General features: G+C 44.2%; 1 protein-coding gene across 1 annotated transcript; it reads right to left on the minus strand.

Annotated features, from left to right (window-relative positions):
* Window positions 1-610: 610 nt before the first annotated feature.
* hint1 (histidine triad nucleotide binding protein 1) lies at window positions 611-18,942 on the minus strand. The gene is made up of 3 exons (XM_070858651.1): window positions 18,780-18,942; window positions 17,021-17,125; window positions 611-941 (listed from the first exon to the last, which is right to left on the minus strand). The coding sequence occupies exons 1-3, from the start codon at window positions 18,888-18,890 to the stop codon at window positions 777-779; spliced, it is 381 nt and encodes a 126-aa protein (XP_070714752.1). The 5' UTR covers window positions 18,891-18,942; the 3' UTR covers window positions 611-776.
* Between the last annotated feature and the right edge of the window lie 910 nt (window positions 18,943-19,852).

Consider the following 19,852-nt stretch of genomic DNA (forward strand, 5'->3'; position numbering starts at 1 on the left):
TATCCTGGGTCTCGAGAGTTTGTACCACGAGCCCAACACCAGCAAGTGACAGTTTCTTGAACACTAAGTGTCTGCGTAGAACAATGTAATAGCAGTCGCTAGTATTGAACTGGACAGTGATGGGTCAAATAGTACCCCAAAACTTATTCAGAAGAGAAAGTTTGACTAGTAGCTATCAACTTGAAAGATATATTTTGTTATTGCCCTTAGAAAAATCTACACGCTTCGGTTAGTGCTAAGTAAATGTTTACTTTATTTCTTTGTCTCTACAGTCTTTGCAAAATGCCTCTCAGCAGCACACTAATGCTGGCTGTACCATGATTGGGTCATATACCTCAATATGGATATAAACAACACTACAATGTGGTCTCCTTGGTCAACTGCATATTCATGGGGGTTGATTTCATCTCCCGGGTGGGAAAGTTGGCAGGAAGCTGCTGCTAACATAGTGGCCTGTGAGCTGCACAGCCAGAGATCTGCGGCAATAGTCCCCGGCACAAGGTAAATGACTGCGAGGGAAATTCTGGTCCTCGAGAAGCCTGGGGCAGAGGAGGCACAAGGTACTCCTGTAGGGCATTACAGTTTAAGTAAACAGCATTTGCACAACAGATTCCTATGAACTGAATTTATTTTGTATGCTTTACAGCAATGGATACATTAAAAGTAAACAGTCATGGTGTCTTGAGAGTGGCAAACCATTATTCTGCACGCAACATGTTCTTTATTTAAGAGACTGCATTAAGCGTTCCAAAGATCAAGTAACGTTCAGGTAGCAATTAACCTGGAGGCCAAAGCATTTGGCGTCCACCGCATACGTGGAGGTGAATGTGGTAGACAGACTGTCCACCATCCCGGCCTTCGTTCAGAATGAGCCTGTAGCCATTTGTTAAGCCCAACTTCGTTGCACATTTTTTACCAACGATCATCAGGTGTCCCAGAAGCTGCAAGGTAATTCCAAAAATATAATTGAATGAGTAATAGTTCACCATAAAATTACCAAACTAATTTTACTGGGTAAAATACACTGATTATACAATTATTAGCATTTAATACAAGGGGATTCAGTAACAGCTCAATGCATACATGGCCTGGTACTAAGTCACAAAGACACCAGCTTTAATCCCCATTCTGATCACACTTAAAACAATAGAATGCTATAATTAGTGTCCGTGACCGAGAGGAGACAGGAAGAAACCGGCTTCCAGCTACTGATTGGCCTATATGCCTTTGACAAAAGGGTATGGGTGGATAGTCAGAGGAGGACAGATTAGACTAAACTGCAATGTCTCCACAGTAGCATAGCTGGCTGACAGTGTAACCCCACACAGGAGGAGTGGCCACTCGGGTGGTGCACTATGAGGTTGCTGGGCCGATAGATTTGTACTTCGATGAGTCACCACCTTCAGGAGACAATGGAAAAATTAGGAAAATATTTAAACATGATTTTTTTCCAGTAATCTGCAGCAGATTATAGTACAAGGTTACCAAAACAAAAATCTTAAAATCTTTCAATGAGATCAGTGTCAATCTAATTATGACACTAAAAAAAAAGGTTTCATAAACTTGGTCTGTATTCCCTGGAGTTTAGAAGATTAAGGGGTGATCTACTTGAGGTATTTAAAAAAGGGATTCAACAGAGCAAATACAAAATAAATTATTTTCTCTTGTGGGAAATCCAGAACAAAGGGGCATGATCTTAAAATCAGAGCTAGAACAGTTAGGAGTGAAATCAGGAAGTATTATTTCACAGAGTAAAAGGAAATCTGGAACTCACTCCCCCAAATGATGCTAGGTCAATTGAAATGATCAAATCTGAAAAACTATCAGGTAAGGGCATCGGGGGACATGGAACAAAGGCGGGTAAATGGAGTTACGGTATAGATCGGCCACAATCTAATATAATGGCGGAACAGACTAGAGGGGCCGAATTGCTTACTCTCGTTCCCATTCCACCAACAATATAAACCCAAGTGTGAGTATTTAAAATTGCACTGCTATTGATATATAGATATATATATAAAAATATAATCGCAAATAAATGTAAGGGTGAATGAAAATAAAAATGATTGCTGGTTCAGTTTTTTTCCTGAAGTCTTACTGTAACCAAGTATATTGCTGCATGATGAACAGCAACTTCCCCAGAAATTGTTCTTTTTATCTGCAGAAGAAGTAGTTAGGTATATGGCTTTATGATTTGTGGACTCCTCCAAATCCCCCCCTTCCCAGAAAAAGATTTTCTTTTACAGGGTAATCACTTCTAGACATTGCATAGAAGTGGTATTAATCTTCACCAGAGTTGACCAGCAGGAAAAATTATTGAAATATGATTAATACTTGGGAGTACATAAGCAAATGTTTTCAATCAGTTGTTTTTATTTGTAATAATTTGATTTGCACTTAGTTAACTAGCTCCTCATTCTAATTTCTGAGATAATTCATGGCTCCATCATTAGGAATTCCATACAAACCATCCTCAAACACATTTCTCCCTCTCACATGCTTCTTGATCAGCTGCCAAAGATGCATTATAGCTCAATTAGAAACATAGAAAATAGGTGCAGGAGTAGGCCATTCGGCCCTTCGAGCCTGCACCACCATTCAATATCATGGCTGATCATTCACCTTAGTACCCCTTTCCTGCTTTCTCTCCATACCCCTTGATCCCTTTAGCTGTAAGGGCCATATCTAACTCCCTCTTGAATAAATCCAATGAACTGGCATCAGCAATTTTCTGCGGTAGAGAATTCCACAGGTTAACAACTCTGAAGTTTCTCCTCATCTCGGTCCCAAATGGCTTACCCCATAATCCTTAGACTGTATCCCCTGGCTCTGGACTTCCCCAATATCAGGAACATTCTTCCTGCATCTAACCTGTCCAGTCCCATCAGAATTTAATACGTTTCTATGAGATCCTCTCTCATTCTTCTAAACTCCAATGAATGCAGGCCCAGACGATCCAGTATCTCTTCATGTCAGTCCTGCCATCCCGGGAATCAGTCTGGTGAACCTTCGCTGCACTCCCTCAATAGCAAGAATGTCCTTCCTCAGATTAGGAGACCAAAACTACACATAATATTCCAGGTGAGGCCTCACCAAGGCCCTGTACAACTGCAGGAAGACCTCCCTGCTACCATACTCAAATCCCCTAGCTATGAAGGCCAACATACCATTTGCCTTTTTCATTGCCTGCTGAACCTGCATGCCAACCTTCAATCACTGATGTACCATGACACCCAGGTCTCGTTGCACCTCCCCTTTTCCTAATCTGCCGCCATTCAGATAATATTCTGCCTTCATGTTTTTGCCACCTAAGTGGATAACCTCACATTTACCACATTATACTGCATCTGCCATGCATTTGCCTACTCACCTAACCTGTCCAAGTCACCCTGCAGCCTCTCAGCATCCTCCTCACAGCTCATACCACCACCCAGCTTAGTGTCATCTGCAAACTTGGAGATATTACACTCAATTCCTTCATCTAAATCATTGATGTATATTGTAAAGAGTTGGGGTCCCAGCACTGAGCCCTGCGGCACCCCACTAGCACTGCCTGCCATTCTGAAAAGGACCCGTTTATCCCGACTCTCTGCTTCCTGTCTGCCAACCAGTTCTCTATTCACGTCAATACATTACCCCCAATACCATGTGCTTTAATTTTGCATACTAATCTCTTGTGTGGGACCTTGTCAAAGGCTTTTTGAAAGTCCAAATATACCACATCCACTGGTTCTCCCTTGTCCACTCTACAAGTTACATCCTCAAAAAATTCGAGAAGATTGGTCAAGCATGATTTCCCCTTCATAAATCCATGCTGACTTGGACTGATCCGGTCACTGCTTTCCAACTTTAATAATAGTTTCCAACATTTTCCCCACTATTGATGTCAGGCTAATCGGTCTATAATTAGCCATTTTCTCTCTCCCTCCTTATTTTTTTTTATTTTTTTTTTTTAAAAAGTGTTACATTAGCTACCCTCCAGTCCATAGGAACTGATCCAGAGTCGATAGACTGTTGGAAAATGATCACCAATGCATCCACTAGTTCGAGGGCCATTTCCTCAAGTACTCTGGGATACAGACTATCAGGCCCTGGGGATTTATCGGCCTTCAACCCCATCAATTTCCCTAACACAATTTCCTGACGAATAAGGATCTCCTTCAGTTCCTCCCTCGGTCCCTTAGTATTTCCGGAAAGTTACTTGTTTCTTCCTTCGTTAAGACAGAACCAAAGTACTTGTTCAATTGGTCTGCCATTTCTTTGTTACTCATTATAAATTCACCTGATTCTGACTGCAAGGGACCTACATTTGTCTTCACTAATCTTTTTCTCTTCACATTTCTGTAGAAGCTTTTGCAGTCAGTTTTTATGTTCCCAGCAAGCTTCCTCTCATACTCTATTTTCCCCCTCCTAATTAAACCCTTGGTCCTCCTCTGCTGAATTATAAAATTCTCCCAGTCCTCAGATTTGCTGCTTTTTCTGGCCAATTTATATGCCTCTTCCTTGGATTTAACACTATTCCTAATTTCCCTTGTTAGCCACAGTTGAGCCACCTTGGACATTTTATTTTTACTCCAGACAAGGATGTACAATTGTTGAAGTTCATCCATGTGATCTTTAAATGTCTGCCATTGCCTATCCACCATCAACCCTTTAAGTATCATTTGCCAGTCTATTCTAGCCAATTCACGTCTCATACCATCGAAGTTTCCTTTCCTTAAGTTCAGGACCTTAGTCTCTGAATTAACTGTCACTCTCCATCTTAAGAATTCTACCATATTATGGTCACTCTTCACCAAGGGGCGTCGCACAACAAGATTGCTAATTAGTCCTTTCGCATTACACATCACCAGTCTAGGATGGCCAGCCCTCTAGTTGGTTCCTCGACATATTGGTCTAGAAAACCATCCCTAAAACATTCCAGGAAATCCTCCTCCACCGTACTGCTACCAGTTTGGTTAGCCCAATCAACATGTAGATTAAAGTCGCCCATGATAACTGCTGTACCTTTATTGCACGCATCCCTAATTTCTTGTTTGATGCTGTCCCCAACTTCACTACTACTGTGTGGTGGTCTGTACACAACTCTCACTAGCGTTTTCTGCCCTTTGGTATTTCACAGCTCTACCCATACAGATTCCACATCATCCAAGCTAATGTCCTTCCTTACTATTGCGTTAATTTCCTCTAACCAGCAACGCTACCCCACCTCCTTTTCCTTTCTGTCTATCCTTCCTAAATGTTGAATACCCCTGGATATTGAGTTCCCAGCCTTGGTCACCCTGGAGCCATGTCTCTGTAATCACAATTATATCATGTTCGTTAATGGATGGCCCCCAGCTAATTCGTCCACTTTATTACGAATACTGCTCGCATTGAGGCACAGAGCCTTCAGGCTTATCTTTTTAACACACTTTGTCCCTTTAGACTTTTGCTGTAATTTGGTCCTTTTTGATTTTTGTCTTGGGTTTCTCTGTCCTCCACTTTTACTTTTCTTCTTTCTATCTTTCTCTTCTACCCCCATTTTAATTCCCCCTGTCTCCCTGCATAGGTTCCAATCCTCCTGCCATATTAGCTTAACCCCTCCCCAACAGCACTTGCAAACACTCCCCCTAGGACTTTGGTTCCGGTCCTGCCCAGGTGCCGACCGTCCGGTTTGTCCTGGTCCCACCACCCCCAGAACCGGTTCCAATATCCCAGGAATTTGAATCCCTCCCTCCTGCACCACTCTTCAAGCCATGTTTTTACTGTATTATAGTACATCTCTTTAAGAGGCTCCAATATAATCTCTCACTAATAGACAGCCATTATAGGATTTTTATAAACTCCCTTTCATAACACTTCATATAGCTCCCAAAGAGTATTATTTTGAGTCCTCAACTATATTATTTAGAGGTGCCCACTGTAAACATCTACTGTACATTAGGGAACCAATGCTATTTTCTCACCAAAGCAGCCAAATTTTAATTATCATTGGTTGTTTATCTTATGATTTCCCAGATAACTTGTCTTAACCACTGCTGCCCTGTCACACAACAGAACCACAGCCATCAAACAAAGCAACAAACATTGACAAATAGCACTGTAATCAAATGAAAAGATAAACCACATAAGAATATAATAGGAGTAGGCCATTTGGCCCCTCGAGCATGCTCCACCATTCACTGAGATCATGGCTGATCTTCTACCTCAACTCTACTTGCCTGCACTATCCCTACATCCCTTGATTCCCTGAATATCCAAAAAAAAACTAGCAATTTCCATCCTGAATATACTCAACGACTGATCTTCCACAGCTCTCTAGGGAAGAGAATTCCAAAGATTCACAATCGAGTGAAGAAATTTCTCCTCATCTCAGTCCTAAATGGCAGACCTCTTATTCTAGACTCCTCAGGCAAGGGAAACATCCTCCCTGCATCTACCCTGTCAAGCCCTGTAAAAATGTGCATGTTTCAATGAAATCATCTCTCATTCTTCTAAATTCCAGAGAATATAGGTCTAGTCTACTCAATCGCTCCTCATTAGGACAATCCCCCCATCCCGGAATTGGTCTGGTGAACCTTTGTTGCTCTCCCTCTATAGCAAGTATATACTTCCTTAGGTAAGGAGACCAAAACTGTACACAATACTCCAGGTGTGGTCTCACCAGGGTCCTACCTAATTGCAGTAAGACGTCTTTACTGTTATACTCAAATCCTCTTGTAATAAAAGTCAACACACCATTTACTTTCTTAATTGCTTGCTGTACCTGCATGTTAACTTTGCAATTCGTGTACAAGGACACCCAGGTCCCTCTGAACACCAACATTTCCCAATCTCTCAACATTTTAAAAATACTCTGCTTTTCTATTTTCCCTACCAAAGTGGATAACTTTAATTTCTCCACATTATATTCCAGTTGCCATGTTCTTGCCCACTTACTTAGCTTGTCTATATCCCCTTGAAGTCTAACCAAACTGGAAGCAATACTGTGGGGGAGGATTTCCTGGAGTGCATAAGGGATGGTTTTCTAGACCAATATGTCGAGGAACCAACTGGGGGGGGAGGCCATCTTAGACTGGGTGTTGTGTAATGAGAGGGGATTCATTAGCAATCTCGTTGTGCGAGGCCCCTTGGGGAAGAGTGACCATAATATGGTGGAATTCTACATTAGGATGGAGAATGAAACAGTTAATTCAGAGACCATGGTCCAGAACTTAAAGAAGGGTAACTTTGAAGGTATGAGGCATGAATTGGCTAGGATAGATTGGCGAAGGGGTTGATTGTGGATGGGCAATGGCAGACATTTAGAGACCGCATGGATGAACTACAACAATTGTACATCCGACAGATTAGGAAAAGGGGAGGTACGAGACCTGGGTGTCATGGTACATCAGTCATTGAAGGTTGGCATGCAGGTACAGCAGGCGGTTAAGAAAGCAAATGGCATGTTGGCCTTCATAGCGAGGGGATTTGAGTACAGGGGCAGGGAGGTGTTGCTACAGTTGTACAGGGCCTTGGTGAGGCCACACCTGGAGTATTGTGTACAGTTTTGGTCTCCTAACTTAAGGACATTCTTGCTATTGAGGGACTGCAGCAAAGGTTCACCAGACTGATTCCCGGGATGGCGGGACTGGCTTATCAAGAAAGACTGGATCAACTGGGCTTGTATTCACTGGAGTTCAGAAGAATGAGAGGGGATCTCAGAAACGTTTAAAATTCTGACGGGGTTAGACAGGTTAGACGCAGGAAGAATGTTCCCAATGTTGGGGAAGTTCAGAACCAGGGGTCACAGTCTAAGGATAAGGGGTAAGCCATTTAAGACCGAGATGAGGAGAAACTTCTTCACCCAGAGTGTGGTGAACCTGTGGAATTCTCTACCACAGAAAGTTGTTGAGGCCGATTCACTAAATATATTAAAAAAGGAGTTAGATGTTGTCCTTAATACTAGGGGGATCAAGGGGTATGGCAAGAAAGCAGGAATGGGGTACTGAAGTGCATGTTCAGCCATGAACTCATTGAATGGCAGTGCAGGCTCGAAGGGCCGAATGGCCTATTCCTGCACCTATTTTCGATGTTTCTATGTCTATGTTTCTGTGCTTTGCATCCTCCTTACAACTTATATTCCCACCTAGCTTTGTATCATCAGCAAACTTGGATATATTACATTTAGTCCACTCATCCAAATCATTGATGTATATTGTGAATAGCTGAGGCCCAAGCATCGATCCTTGCGGTACCCCACTAGTTACAGTCAAGTAAAATGTCGGCAGCAGCATCAACCTCTGTACATGGCTTTCTTTGAGCTCACAAAGGCCTTCGACTCGGTCAACCATGAGGGACTATGGAGTGTCCTTCTCAAATTCGGCTGTCCGCAAAATTTGGTCACCATCCTTCCTCTGCTTCATGATGACATGCACGGCATGATTTTTATCAACGGATCCACCATAGACCCAATACAAGTGCAGACTGGGGTCAAGCAAGGCTGTCTCATCACACCAACCCTCTTCTGAATCTTCCTCACTGCAATGCTTCATCTCACCCTTAACTAGCTCCCTGCTGGAGTGGAATTAACCTACAGGACAAGCAGGAAATTGTTCAAACTCCGACATCTCCAGTCCAGATCGAAGGTTGTTCCAACCTCTGTCATTGAATTACAATATGCAGATGACGCTTGCATTTGTGCACAGAGTCTGAACTCCAAACCATCGTTGTCACCTTCACTGAAGCGTACGAGAGTCTGGGCCTCACATTAAACATCAGTAAGACAAAGATCCTCTACCAACCAGCTCCTGCTGCATAGTACTGCTCCCGGGTTATCAAGATCCACGATGAGACCTTGGACAATGTGAACCACTTCCCATACCTTGGGAGCCTACTATCAGCAAGGGCAGACATCGATGAAGTCCAACACAGCCTTCAGTGTGCCTACTATCAGCGCCTGAGGAAAAGTGTGTTCGAAGACCAGGATCTCAAACCCGGCACCAAGCTCATCGTCTACAGAGCAGTAGTGATACCTGCCTTCCTATATGCTTCAGAGACATTGGCTATGTACAGTAGACACCTCAAAGCAATGGAGAAGTGCCACCAAGATCCTGCAAATTCATTGGCAGTCAGCGTTCACTCAGGCCAACACCCCCAGCATTGAGGCCTTGACCACGTTCGACCAGCTCCGATGGACGAGCCACATTGTCCGAATGCCCAATGCTAGACTCCCGAAACAAGCACCCTACTCCGATCTTCACGGCAAGCAAGTCCCAGGAGGGCAGAGAAAACACTTCAAGGACACCCTGAAAGCCTCCATGAAAAAAATCCAGCATCCCCACTGACTCCTGGGAACCTCTGGCTCAAGACTGGTCAAAGTGGAGGAGGAGCATCAGAGAGGGCACCAAACACATCGAGCCTCTATGTCGGGAGCACGCGGAAGCCAAGTACAAACAACGGAAGGAGTGTACAACAAATCAAGCACCCCCATCCACCCATCCCTCCAACTACCATCTGCCCCACCTGTGACAAGAGACTATAGATCCCACATTGATCTCATTTTAGGGTGACAAGTAATCCTTGACTCCCGGGGGCTGCCTAAGAGAGACAGCCTGCCAACCCAAAAATGACCCGTTTTTTCCTACTCTCTGTTTTCTGTCCGTTAATCAATCCTCAATCCATGTCAGTATATTACCCCCAATCCCATGAACAGTAATTTTGTTTAATGAGCTCTTGTGTGGAACCTTATCGAATGCCTTCTGAAAATCTAAATACACCACATTCACTGATTACGCCTTATCTATTCTGCTAGTTACAATCTCAAAAAACTAAGATTTGTCAAACATGATTTCCCTTTCATAAATCCATGTTGAGACTGCCCAATCTTATTATTTCTAAATGGCCTTGACCTTAATATATTCTAGCATTTTCCCTACTACTGATGTCAGGCTAACTGGTCTGCAGTTCCCCGTTTTCTCTCCCTCCTTTCTTAAATAAATAGTGGGGTTACATTTGCTATCTTCCAATCCACGGGAACAGTTCTAGAATCGATGGAATTTTGGAACATGACAACCAGGTCCCACTGTACTGCAGCACTTTGCAATCTTTCTCCATTTAAATAATAACTTGCTCTTTGATTTTTTTTCTGCCAAAGTGCATGACCTCACACTTTCCAACATTATACTCCATGTGCCAAATTTTTGTCCACTCACTTAGCCTGTCTATGTCCTTTTGCAGATTGTGTGTGTCCTCCTCACACATTGCTTTGCCTCCCATCTTTGTATAGTCAGCAAACTTGGCTACGTTACACTCAGTCTCTTCATCCAAGTCGTTAATATAGATTGTAAATAGTTGGGGTCCCAGCACCGATCCCTACAACACCCCTAGTTGCCAACCAGAGAATGAACCATTTATCCAGACTCTGTTCGTTAGCCAATCCTCTATCCATGTTAATATATTACCCCCAACTCTGAACTTTTATCTTGTGCAGTAACGTTTTGTCAAATGCCTTCTGGAAGTCGAAATACACCATATCCACTGGTTCCCCTTTATCCACTCTGTTCGTTACATCCTCAAAGAATTCCAGCAAATTTGTCAAACATGACTTTCCCTTCATAAGTCCATGCTGACTCTGCCTGACTGAATTTTGTTTTTCCAAATGTCCTGCTACTGCTTCTTTAATAATGGACTCCAACATCTTCCCAACCACAGATGTTGGACTAATTGGTCTATAGTTTCCTGCTTTTTGTCTGCCTCCTTTTTTAAATAGGGGCGTTACATTTGCAGTTTTTCAATCTGCTGGGACCTCCCCAGAATTCAGGGAATTTTGGTAAATTACAACCAATGCATCCACAATCCCTGCCACTACTTCTCAAGATCCTAGGATGCAAACCATTAGGTCCAGGGGATTTATCTGCCTTTAGTCCCATTATCTTACTGAGTACCACCTCCTTAGGTGATTGTGATGATGAATGAGAATACCCCCAAAAACACTGAATATAAATTAGAAAAGCACATTACATATTTAAAATTAAAGTGCAATTTAATTCAATATTTTAAACAATTTTTTGAACATTTTTTAAAATATGTTTTAACAGGGCAAAAAATAAACTTACCTTAATGGACAGGATTTTTAATATATAAATGAGTGATATCATTTTACTTTTCTTTTAAAAAAAAACTTGTGCTGGTAAAAGCAGGCTTGCTTTTATTAGCGTAAGAGTTTGAAGGACATTCGCAGGGCAGGAGTTGGGCAAATAGCCCAATTCTCTGCCCGCGGAGGCCCTTTTCCTTCGCATGTGTGAGAGTTTGACAGATTGCAAGTGCCGGGTTTAAGCGCATGCGCTTCACATACCTAAACCCGGAACTTGCAGGGACCCAACAGACATGTTCGCACTTCGTACACACTCATGGGGAGCACAATTTCAGGTATTTGTTTAATTTCCCTGCCATTTCCTTATTCCCCACTAAAATTTCTCAGTCCCCGCCTGCAATGGCCCCTTCACTAATCTTTTTCTTTTTACATACCTGTGGACGGTTTTACAGTCTGTTTTTATGTCTCTCGCTAGTTTACTAATATTCTATTTTCCCTTGCTTTATCAATTTCTTGATCCTCCTGTGCTGAATTCTAAAACCCTTAGACCTACTACTCTTTTTGGCAACATTATAATCATCTTCCTTTGATCTAATACTATTTTCAACGTCTTGTTAACCACGGTTAGACCACTTCTGCTGTGGGTTGTGACTTAAAGGAATGTATATTTGTTGTAAATTATGTATTAGTTCTTTAAATGCTTTTAAAGTAGTTTCCCAATCTAACTCATCCCCATACCTACTTAGTTTGCTTCGTTTAGATTCAAGACCCTAGTTTCGGATTCAACTAATATAAAATTATGGTCAGCCTTCCCTAAAGGCCCCTTTACTACAAGCTTATTAATTAACCTTTTCTCATTGCACAATACTAGATCTAAAATAGCCTGTTCTCTAGTTTGTTTATTAACATACTGATCTAGAAAACTATCTTGTACACATAGAAACATAGAAAATAGGAGCAGTAGTAGGCCATTCGGCCCTTCAAGCCTGCACCACCATTCAATATCATGGCTGATCCTCTCGCAACACCATATTCCTGCTTTTTCCCCCCATACCCTTTGATGCCTTTTGGTTCCAGAAATCTATCCTTCTCCCCCTTAAATATATTCATTGACTTGGCCTCCACAGGTAGAGAATTCCACAGGTTCACCACCCTCCGAGTGAAAAAATTTCTCATCTCAGTCCTAAATTTCCTACCCCGTGAATTTGTTCTCTACACTATTACTGCAAATTTGGTTTGCCCATGTAGATTAAAGTCTCCCATGATTACTGTATTACCCATATTACATGCATTTCTAATTTCCTGATTTATACTCTGCCCTACATTAAACTACTATTTGGGGACCTATAAACAACGCCCACCAATGTTTTCTGCCTCTTGCTGTTTCTTAGCTCCACCCCTCCCCCTTTTCCATTTTGCCCATCTCTTCTAAATGTTAAGTATCCTGGAATATTTAGTTCCCAACCATGATCACTTTGCAACCACATCTGTTATGGCTATTAGATCAAACCTATTCATTTCTACCTACGCTAATTCATCTATTTTGTTGCGAAAGCTTCACGCATTCAGATATAGTGCCTTTAGCTTTGACTTACAGGTACAACCTCCGAAATCCAGAGTTCCAAAAACCGGAATGTTCAGAATACCGGATATTCTGATCAGTATTCTGTAAATAACACCCCCCCACCCCACACATTCATGCAGACACACACGCCCACGCAGATACACACTTTTCTTCCGAACTACGGGTGCGCTGCGAGTTAATTTTGGGACGTCGGATTTAGGCTTCGAAAATCAAGGAAAACCCAAAACTCAGGCATGGGGTTTCCAGATTCGGGACGTCAGATTTCTGTTCTGAAATCCGGAAAAACCCAAAGACCAGAATGGCCTCAGTCCCAAGCTTTCCCAGATTTCAGAGGTTGTACCTGTATTTCTATTCTTCCCTGATGTCACCTTTGTCACTGATGCCTTATGACCTTTGTTACTCTCTGTCCCTTCCTAACCCACTCTGCTTATTTTTAGCCAAAGCTCCACTCTGCTCTGCTCTAGAGTCTTGACTTTTTAAATTTACTCTTTCCTGAATCCTCCCACCTCACCCATTAGTTCAAAGCCCTGTCTAGGGGACAGTGGGTCTAGTGAGAATGAGGAACTGAAAGATATCCTTATTAGGCGGGAAATTGTGTTAGGGAAATTGATGGGATTAAAGGCCAATAAATCCCCGGGTCCTGATAGTCTGCATCCCAGAGTACTTAAGGGAGTGGCCCTAGAAATAGTGGATGCACTGGTGATCATTTTCCAACAATCTAGCGACTCTGGATAAGTTCCTATGGACTGGAGGGTAGCTAATGTAATGCCACTTTTTAAAAAAGGAGGGAGCGAAAAAGCAGGTAATTATAGACCGGTTAGCCTGACATCAGTAGTGGGGAAAATGTTGGAATCAATTATTAAAGATGAAATAGCAGTGCATTTGGAAAGCAGTGACAGGATCGGTCCAAGTCAGCATGGATTTATGAAAGGAAAATCATGCTTGGCAAATCTTCTGGAATTTTGTGAGGATGTAACTAGTGGAGTGGACAAGGGAGAACCAGTGGATGTGGTATATTTGGACTTTCAAAAGGCTTTCGACAAGGTCCCACACAAGAGATTGGTGTGCAAAATCAAAATACATGGTATTGGGGGTAATGTACTGACGTGGATAGAGAACTGGCTGGCAGACAGGAAGCAGAGAGTTGGGATAAACAGGTCCTTTTCAGAATGGCAGACAGTGACTAGCGGAGTGCCGCAGGGCTCAGTGCTGGGACCCCAACTCTTTACAATATACATTAATGATTTGGATGAAGGAATTGAGTAATATCTCCAAGTTTGCAGATGACACTAAACTGGGTGGCGGTGTGAGCTGTGAGGAGGCTAAGGGGCTGCAGGATGACTTGGACAGGTTAGGTGAGTGGGCAAATGCAGGGCAGATGCAGTATAATGTGGATAAATGTGAGGTTATCCACTTTGGGGGCAAAAACACAAAGGCAGATTATCTGAATGGCGACTGATTAGGAAAAGGGGAGGTGCAACGAGACCTGGGTGTCATGGTTTATCAGTCATTGAAAGTTGGCATGCAGGTACAGCAGGCGGTGAAGGCGGCAAATGGTATGTTGGCCTTCATAGTTAGGGGATTTGAGTATAGGAGCAGGGAGGTCTTACTGCAGTTGTACAAGGCCTTGGTGAGGCCTCACCTAGAATATTGTGTTCAGTTTTGGTCTCCTAATCTAGGGAAGGATATTCTTGCTATTGAAGGAGTGCAGCGAAGGTTCACCAAACTGATTCCCGGGATGGCTGGACTGACATATGAGGAGAGACTGGATCAACTGGGCCTTTATACACGAGTTTAGAAGGATGAGAGGGGATCTCATAGAAACATACAAGATTCTGACAGGACTGGACAAGTTAGATGTGGGAAGAATGGTACCGATGTTGGGGAAGTCCAGAACCAGGGGACACAGTCTTAGGATAAGGGGTAGGCCATTTAGGACTGAGTTGAGGAGAAACTTCTTCATTCAGAGAGTTGTTAACCTGTGGAATTCCCTGCCGCAGAGAGTTGTTGATGCCAGTTCATTGGATATATTCAAGAGGGAGTTAGATATGGCCATTACGGCTAAAGGGAGGCTTGCTTCTCCTCCACAGAAGGCCTTCCGCCACACCTCGCTCATGGCCTATAACCTCTCCCAGTGACCGACTTATCCCACCCCTTAATTGCTGTCTTCCGTGCTCCCTCCCCTCACTGGCCGCCTTTTAAGGCTTGCTCAATTTCCACCCTCCTGGAAAGGGCTTTGTGGGCCTGAGCACCTCCCCCAATGTATAATAAACACATTTAAGAAACGCCCCAAGTTTTATGGCTTGCCTCCCCTTGGCAGATATTTCCCACTCCACTCCATCTAATTCTCCTCCCCCCCACCCCCAAATAGTGCACCCTACTCTCCCTCTCAAAGCTGCCCTTCCTCTCCATCCCATCCTCCTCTCTCACTATGGTTCTATAACCATGCGCCACACTCTTTCCTTTCCCCCCCACCCACCAAAGGATCGTAATACCGCACACTTGGTCGAGTCTGTATATACACTGCCATGGGAGATCAAATTAGGTAGATTATAGGCGACATCACCACCTGCTTCAGCTTTACTTGTAATTCATACTGTTTCAACTATATTAACAATTCTAACACACAGAAAAGTGAGTTGAGTTTATCTATTTTTGAGCCTGTATGCATGGAGATTAGGAGGGATCAATCATTAAGAAGAATGAGACTGACTGCACAGCTGCTTCTGCTGTGTCCTCCCTTTTCATTTGGCCCCAATTCCGAATTCCCCACCTCCACAACAACAACTTGCATTTATATCGCACCTTTAACATAGAAAATGTTTCAAGGCACTTCAAAAGGTCTGCTCAGACAAAAATGGTCTTATGAACCGCCATCATCTGCAGCTTCACCGCCATCTCACCTACTGCCACATCTATACTTATCTCAATGAGACCCAACTGCTACTCCCACAACCTCCTGCTCACTCAATTCCTGACCACCCAACTCCTCTTCCCAGTCACATTCTAGTTGGTGTTGTCAATAGCTTCCTCTCACCAGGCTCCACCGCTCCTCTTCAAAACTGCCCTTGCTCTTCCGCAAAAATGCCATCTTTGCCAACTACCCCCTCCCCCCATCGGCTGTTTGTTGCCTACCAATTCATATCAATTTTAAGAACATAAGAAATAGTAGTAGGCCATATGGCCCCTCAATCCTGCTCCGCCATTCAATATCTGTTTTTCTGTTTTTGTTTTTCTCAGCACAAAACTATGATCATAGTATTTTAGCTCCCCTCATCTTTTTGAAACATAGAAATTTACAGCGCAGGTCATTTCGGCCCATCATGTCCACGTCGGCCGACAGAGTCGCACGGCCCTTGGTCAGCAGCCCGAAAGGTTACATATCAACCCATGAACAATGACAAAGACAAAGAGCACCCAGTTCAACCATTCCACCTCACACAACTGTGACACCACTCATACTGAAACATTCTACACTCCACCCCAACCGGAGCCATGTGATCTCCTGGGAGGCGCAAAAACGAGATAAAAACCCAGGCCAATTTAGGGGGGAAAAAATCTGGGAAAATTCCTCGCTGAATCATCCAGGCGATCGAAACTAGTCCAGGAGATCACCCTAGCCATATTCAATTCCCTGCAGTACTTACCATTATATCTGCACCGTCCAACAAAAGGTCATCCAGTCTAGTCCCAATTACCAGCTCTGCAGGTTACTGCACTTTAAGTGCCCATCCAACCATCTCTTAAAAGTGGTGAGGGTTTCTGCATCCACCACTCTTCCAGGCAGCAAGTTCCAGATCCCCACAACCATCTGCTTAAAGAAGCCCCCCTCAAAACCTTCCACTAACCACCTTAAAACTATGCCTCCTCGTAATAGACCCCTCCACCAATGGAAATAGGCCCTTACTATCCACTATGTCCCAGCCCCTCAATATTTTGTACACCTCAATCTGCAGGGTTGACACCATTCTCCTCCAATGCCTCTCCTCTGTTGCACAGTTCTGTAGGACTGCTCTGGCATAATTCCACTTCCACCTACCAGAACGTTAACAAAGTTTAACCAAGTAATTTGAAGCAACTATAAACATTCTAATTTTAACAAAGGCAAAGGCCCGGCCCTAGACTCCCAGACCAAACCTGGGATGCAGTTAATTAGCAAGTTCAGAGCTGGCAGCTGCTGCAATCTACCCAATCAGCCCATCCTTCTAGCTGACAAAATCCTATTCAATGCCACCTAATAAAGTGATCTTCTAATAAAAATGTTAATTATAAGGATATATATATATGTTTGAAATCTGATTGATAAAATGTTATAAATTACAAACATGCTATTATAATTTTTTTGGAACAAACTATAAAAATAAAAAAACTTCACTCACCGCTGCATCGGAATCTTCTGCGTCAGACAAGTGAGCAATCGGCTTCTTGGGAACCACTAGGAAGTGCGTTGGGGCTTGTGGGTCAATATCATTAAAAGCAATACACTGAAAGAAAAAAAAAGACTTCAATTTATAGATCACCGGGTGTCCCAAAGCACTTTACAACCAATTAAATACTTTTGAAGCAGTCACGGTTGTAATGTAGGAAACAGTATCAATTTAGTTCTGATGAAACAATAATTGGTTTCTCTCTCCACATATGCTGCCTGAGATGCTGAGCGTTTCCAGCATTTTCTGTTTTTAATTCCCTAATCATCATCATCGGCAGTCCCTCAGAATCGAGGAAGACTTGCTTCCACTCCTGAAGTGAGTTCTTCGGTGGCTGTACAGTCCAAAAAGAGTCACAGACTCTGTCACAGGTGGGACAGATAGTCGTTGAGGGAAGGAGTGGGTGGGACAAGTTTGCTGCACTGCATTTAGTACATGTTAGCAATAATAAAATAGTTGACATTAACTTGGTGTGTCCAGTTTTCCGGGGACAGGCGATTCCTCCCGAATACTCGCGGGTCCAGGAGCCGCGTGAGCCCGAATCCCCCGCAGTGGGCGGGGCTGCGCTGCGCTGCAGGGCCCGTTCTGATTGGTGGGAAGGATTTCAATTGCCTGCTTTCAACCAATAGAAGGGGTGGACTCACTGAGGCAGCAGTGCCCCGCCCCTCACGGAATCCCCAGATAACCCGCTGCCAAATTGGGTGAGGGAGAAATCGGCCCAGAGCCACAATGTGAGTGACAGTGCCCGGCGGTAACCGGCTGGAGCCGGGCCGTGAGGAGGGGAAGGAGCCGGTCATTGCAGCCGGTAGATGCTGTGAACAGCATTATTTAAGCGGAAAGTTCCGGCCCTGCTTTTTGCAGATTGTTTGCTCAAAAAAACAAAATTGCGCCTTTCTACGCAACCTACATTTACCGTCCTGGCGACTGTGCTGTGCTCCCTCCCCCAGATTCGGTTCAGAAAATATAGTCAGCCCTACATCGAGGCCAGTTCTGGTACAGTGCCAACCTGCTTTGACATGAAAGCCCGATCGAGAGCAAACCTCCTTGGCTTATTTTATATTATATGAAATTGCAAAATGCAAGACTGCATTCAAGTTAATTAGTCGAAAAGTTCAGCCAATCTATCCTCGGCTTCTGACCATCTTGATCCTGTCAGCTCACACAGTAACCCTGAGGCCTGGGTTCTTGAGTCAGCACAGTAAAAGGGCATGGGTTTGCTGGGGTGAAACAGTCATTGGGCCTTGGTGCAAGCTTAACAGCAGACAATATTTATTAATATGCTTCGTGCTGGACCAGAGAGCGACTGTGAGGCCCGGCATTTAGAGCCAGCAAAGTCACGCTGGGCCCAAATGCCTCCTCCCGTGCTGTAAACGCCGAATGATTCTAACGCTGCATTAGTTCCTGGATTGAACTCCACCCCATCAGTAATCGCACCATCTTTAATTCTTCCTCCTCCGAAAGTGGGGTTCTCATTGACAAATGCCAACGGTGGAGGTGCCAGTCCGTCCCAGCCACCACTATAATAATGGGAAGGACTGTCATCAAATTGAGCACAGGCAATGGGAAGACCGCAATCCTCAGTCTCCCCGCAACCCTTGGCAAGCTCCCCTTAAATGTTACATAAAAAGGCCGAACAGAGCAGACTCCGGAGCACCTGCAGCAGCACTTTGCAACCATTTACACTTCCAATGTCTCACACCCCCTACTCTACCTTATCGTCTTCGTACAGGAGCTTGCACGGGATTTCTTTGCGAATGATTTTACCAAAAATGGTATCGCCCCCCTCTTGAGCAGATTGCGCCCTTGCAGTCTCCGCAGCCATAGCTCGGTTCTGCGGCGTACTCGCGCTGCCAATAATGGAGCCTCCCCAGAGCTCGCGTTGGCCCAGCTGCCAATCAGCAGAGCGTCGATGTTTGATTGGACGAGAAGGCGGCGCTGCTTTGATTGACGGCGGACTCACGCCAGGATCCGGGCTACGTGACGCTGCCGCCTTTGATGCAAAAACCTTCGACTTCGAAATCGCTATGTTTACAGTTGTGGTCATATGTATTTTACAGGGTTGTAAAGTTTTTTTTAAATTGAGCCTGCCCATCGTTTTTGATGTTTTGATACTACTCCACAACATAATGCACATTAAATCCAAGTATTTCTTTTATAATTCTTATTTTCGCTGAGCAAATGTGCTTTAACATTTGTGCTTTCAAACTTTCATCATAGGCAGTCCCTCGAAATGAGGATGACTTGCTTCCATGCCAGAAAAAAGGATGAGTTCACAGGTGTTTCGAATGAAGAACCCGAACTACATCCTCAAGGGTGGAAGATGCCTGTGCGTGGATTTTTTTAAAACGTGTGGGTGGCAGTTGCACACCAGCCACCACACGGGATTGACAGAGCTAGGTCTTGGTTGAGTGGCAAGGATTACCCAAGACAACTGGAGACCTGCTCTGTTGCATGGACCTAGTGTGCACACATATCGCAGTGTGGGCTGGCCCGTGCTGCCCCTGGACCCCTGGCCCCGAACTCACGCCTCCCCTGGGCCCCGATCACATTCCTCCACAGTCTCTCACAGCTCCTTCACCCCGATCCCGCCACTCCTGCTGCATCTGCCCACGCTCCAATCACCGACCTGGACCTTGCTGACATCACTCTTCACTGCCGTTGCCCTCCTGCACCAGCTCACGCTGGCCCCGACCTACCGAGAAAGCATCAGCGGTAGGTCGGGGCCATAAAAGGAGCGGCATGCGGCCCAGGGAGCAGCATGGAGGTCCCGACCTACGAGAAACC

This window comes from Pristiophorus japonicus, chromosome 1 (genome assembly GCF_044704955.1).
Source record: "Pristiophorus japonicus isolate sPriJap1 chromosome 1, sPriJap1.hap1, whole genome shotgun sequence".
NCBI lineage: Eukaryota > Metazoa > Chordata > Chondrichthyes > Pristiophoridae > Pristiophorus > Pristiophorus japonicus.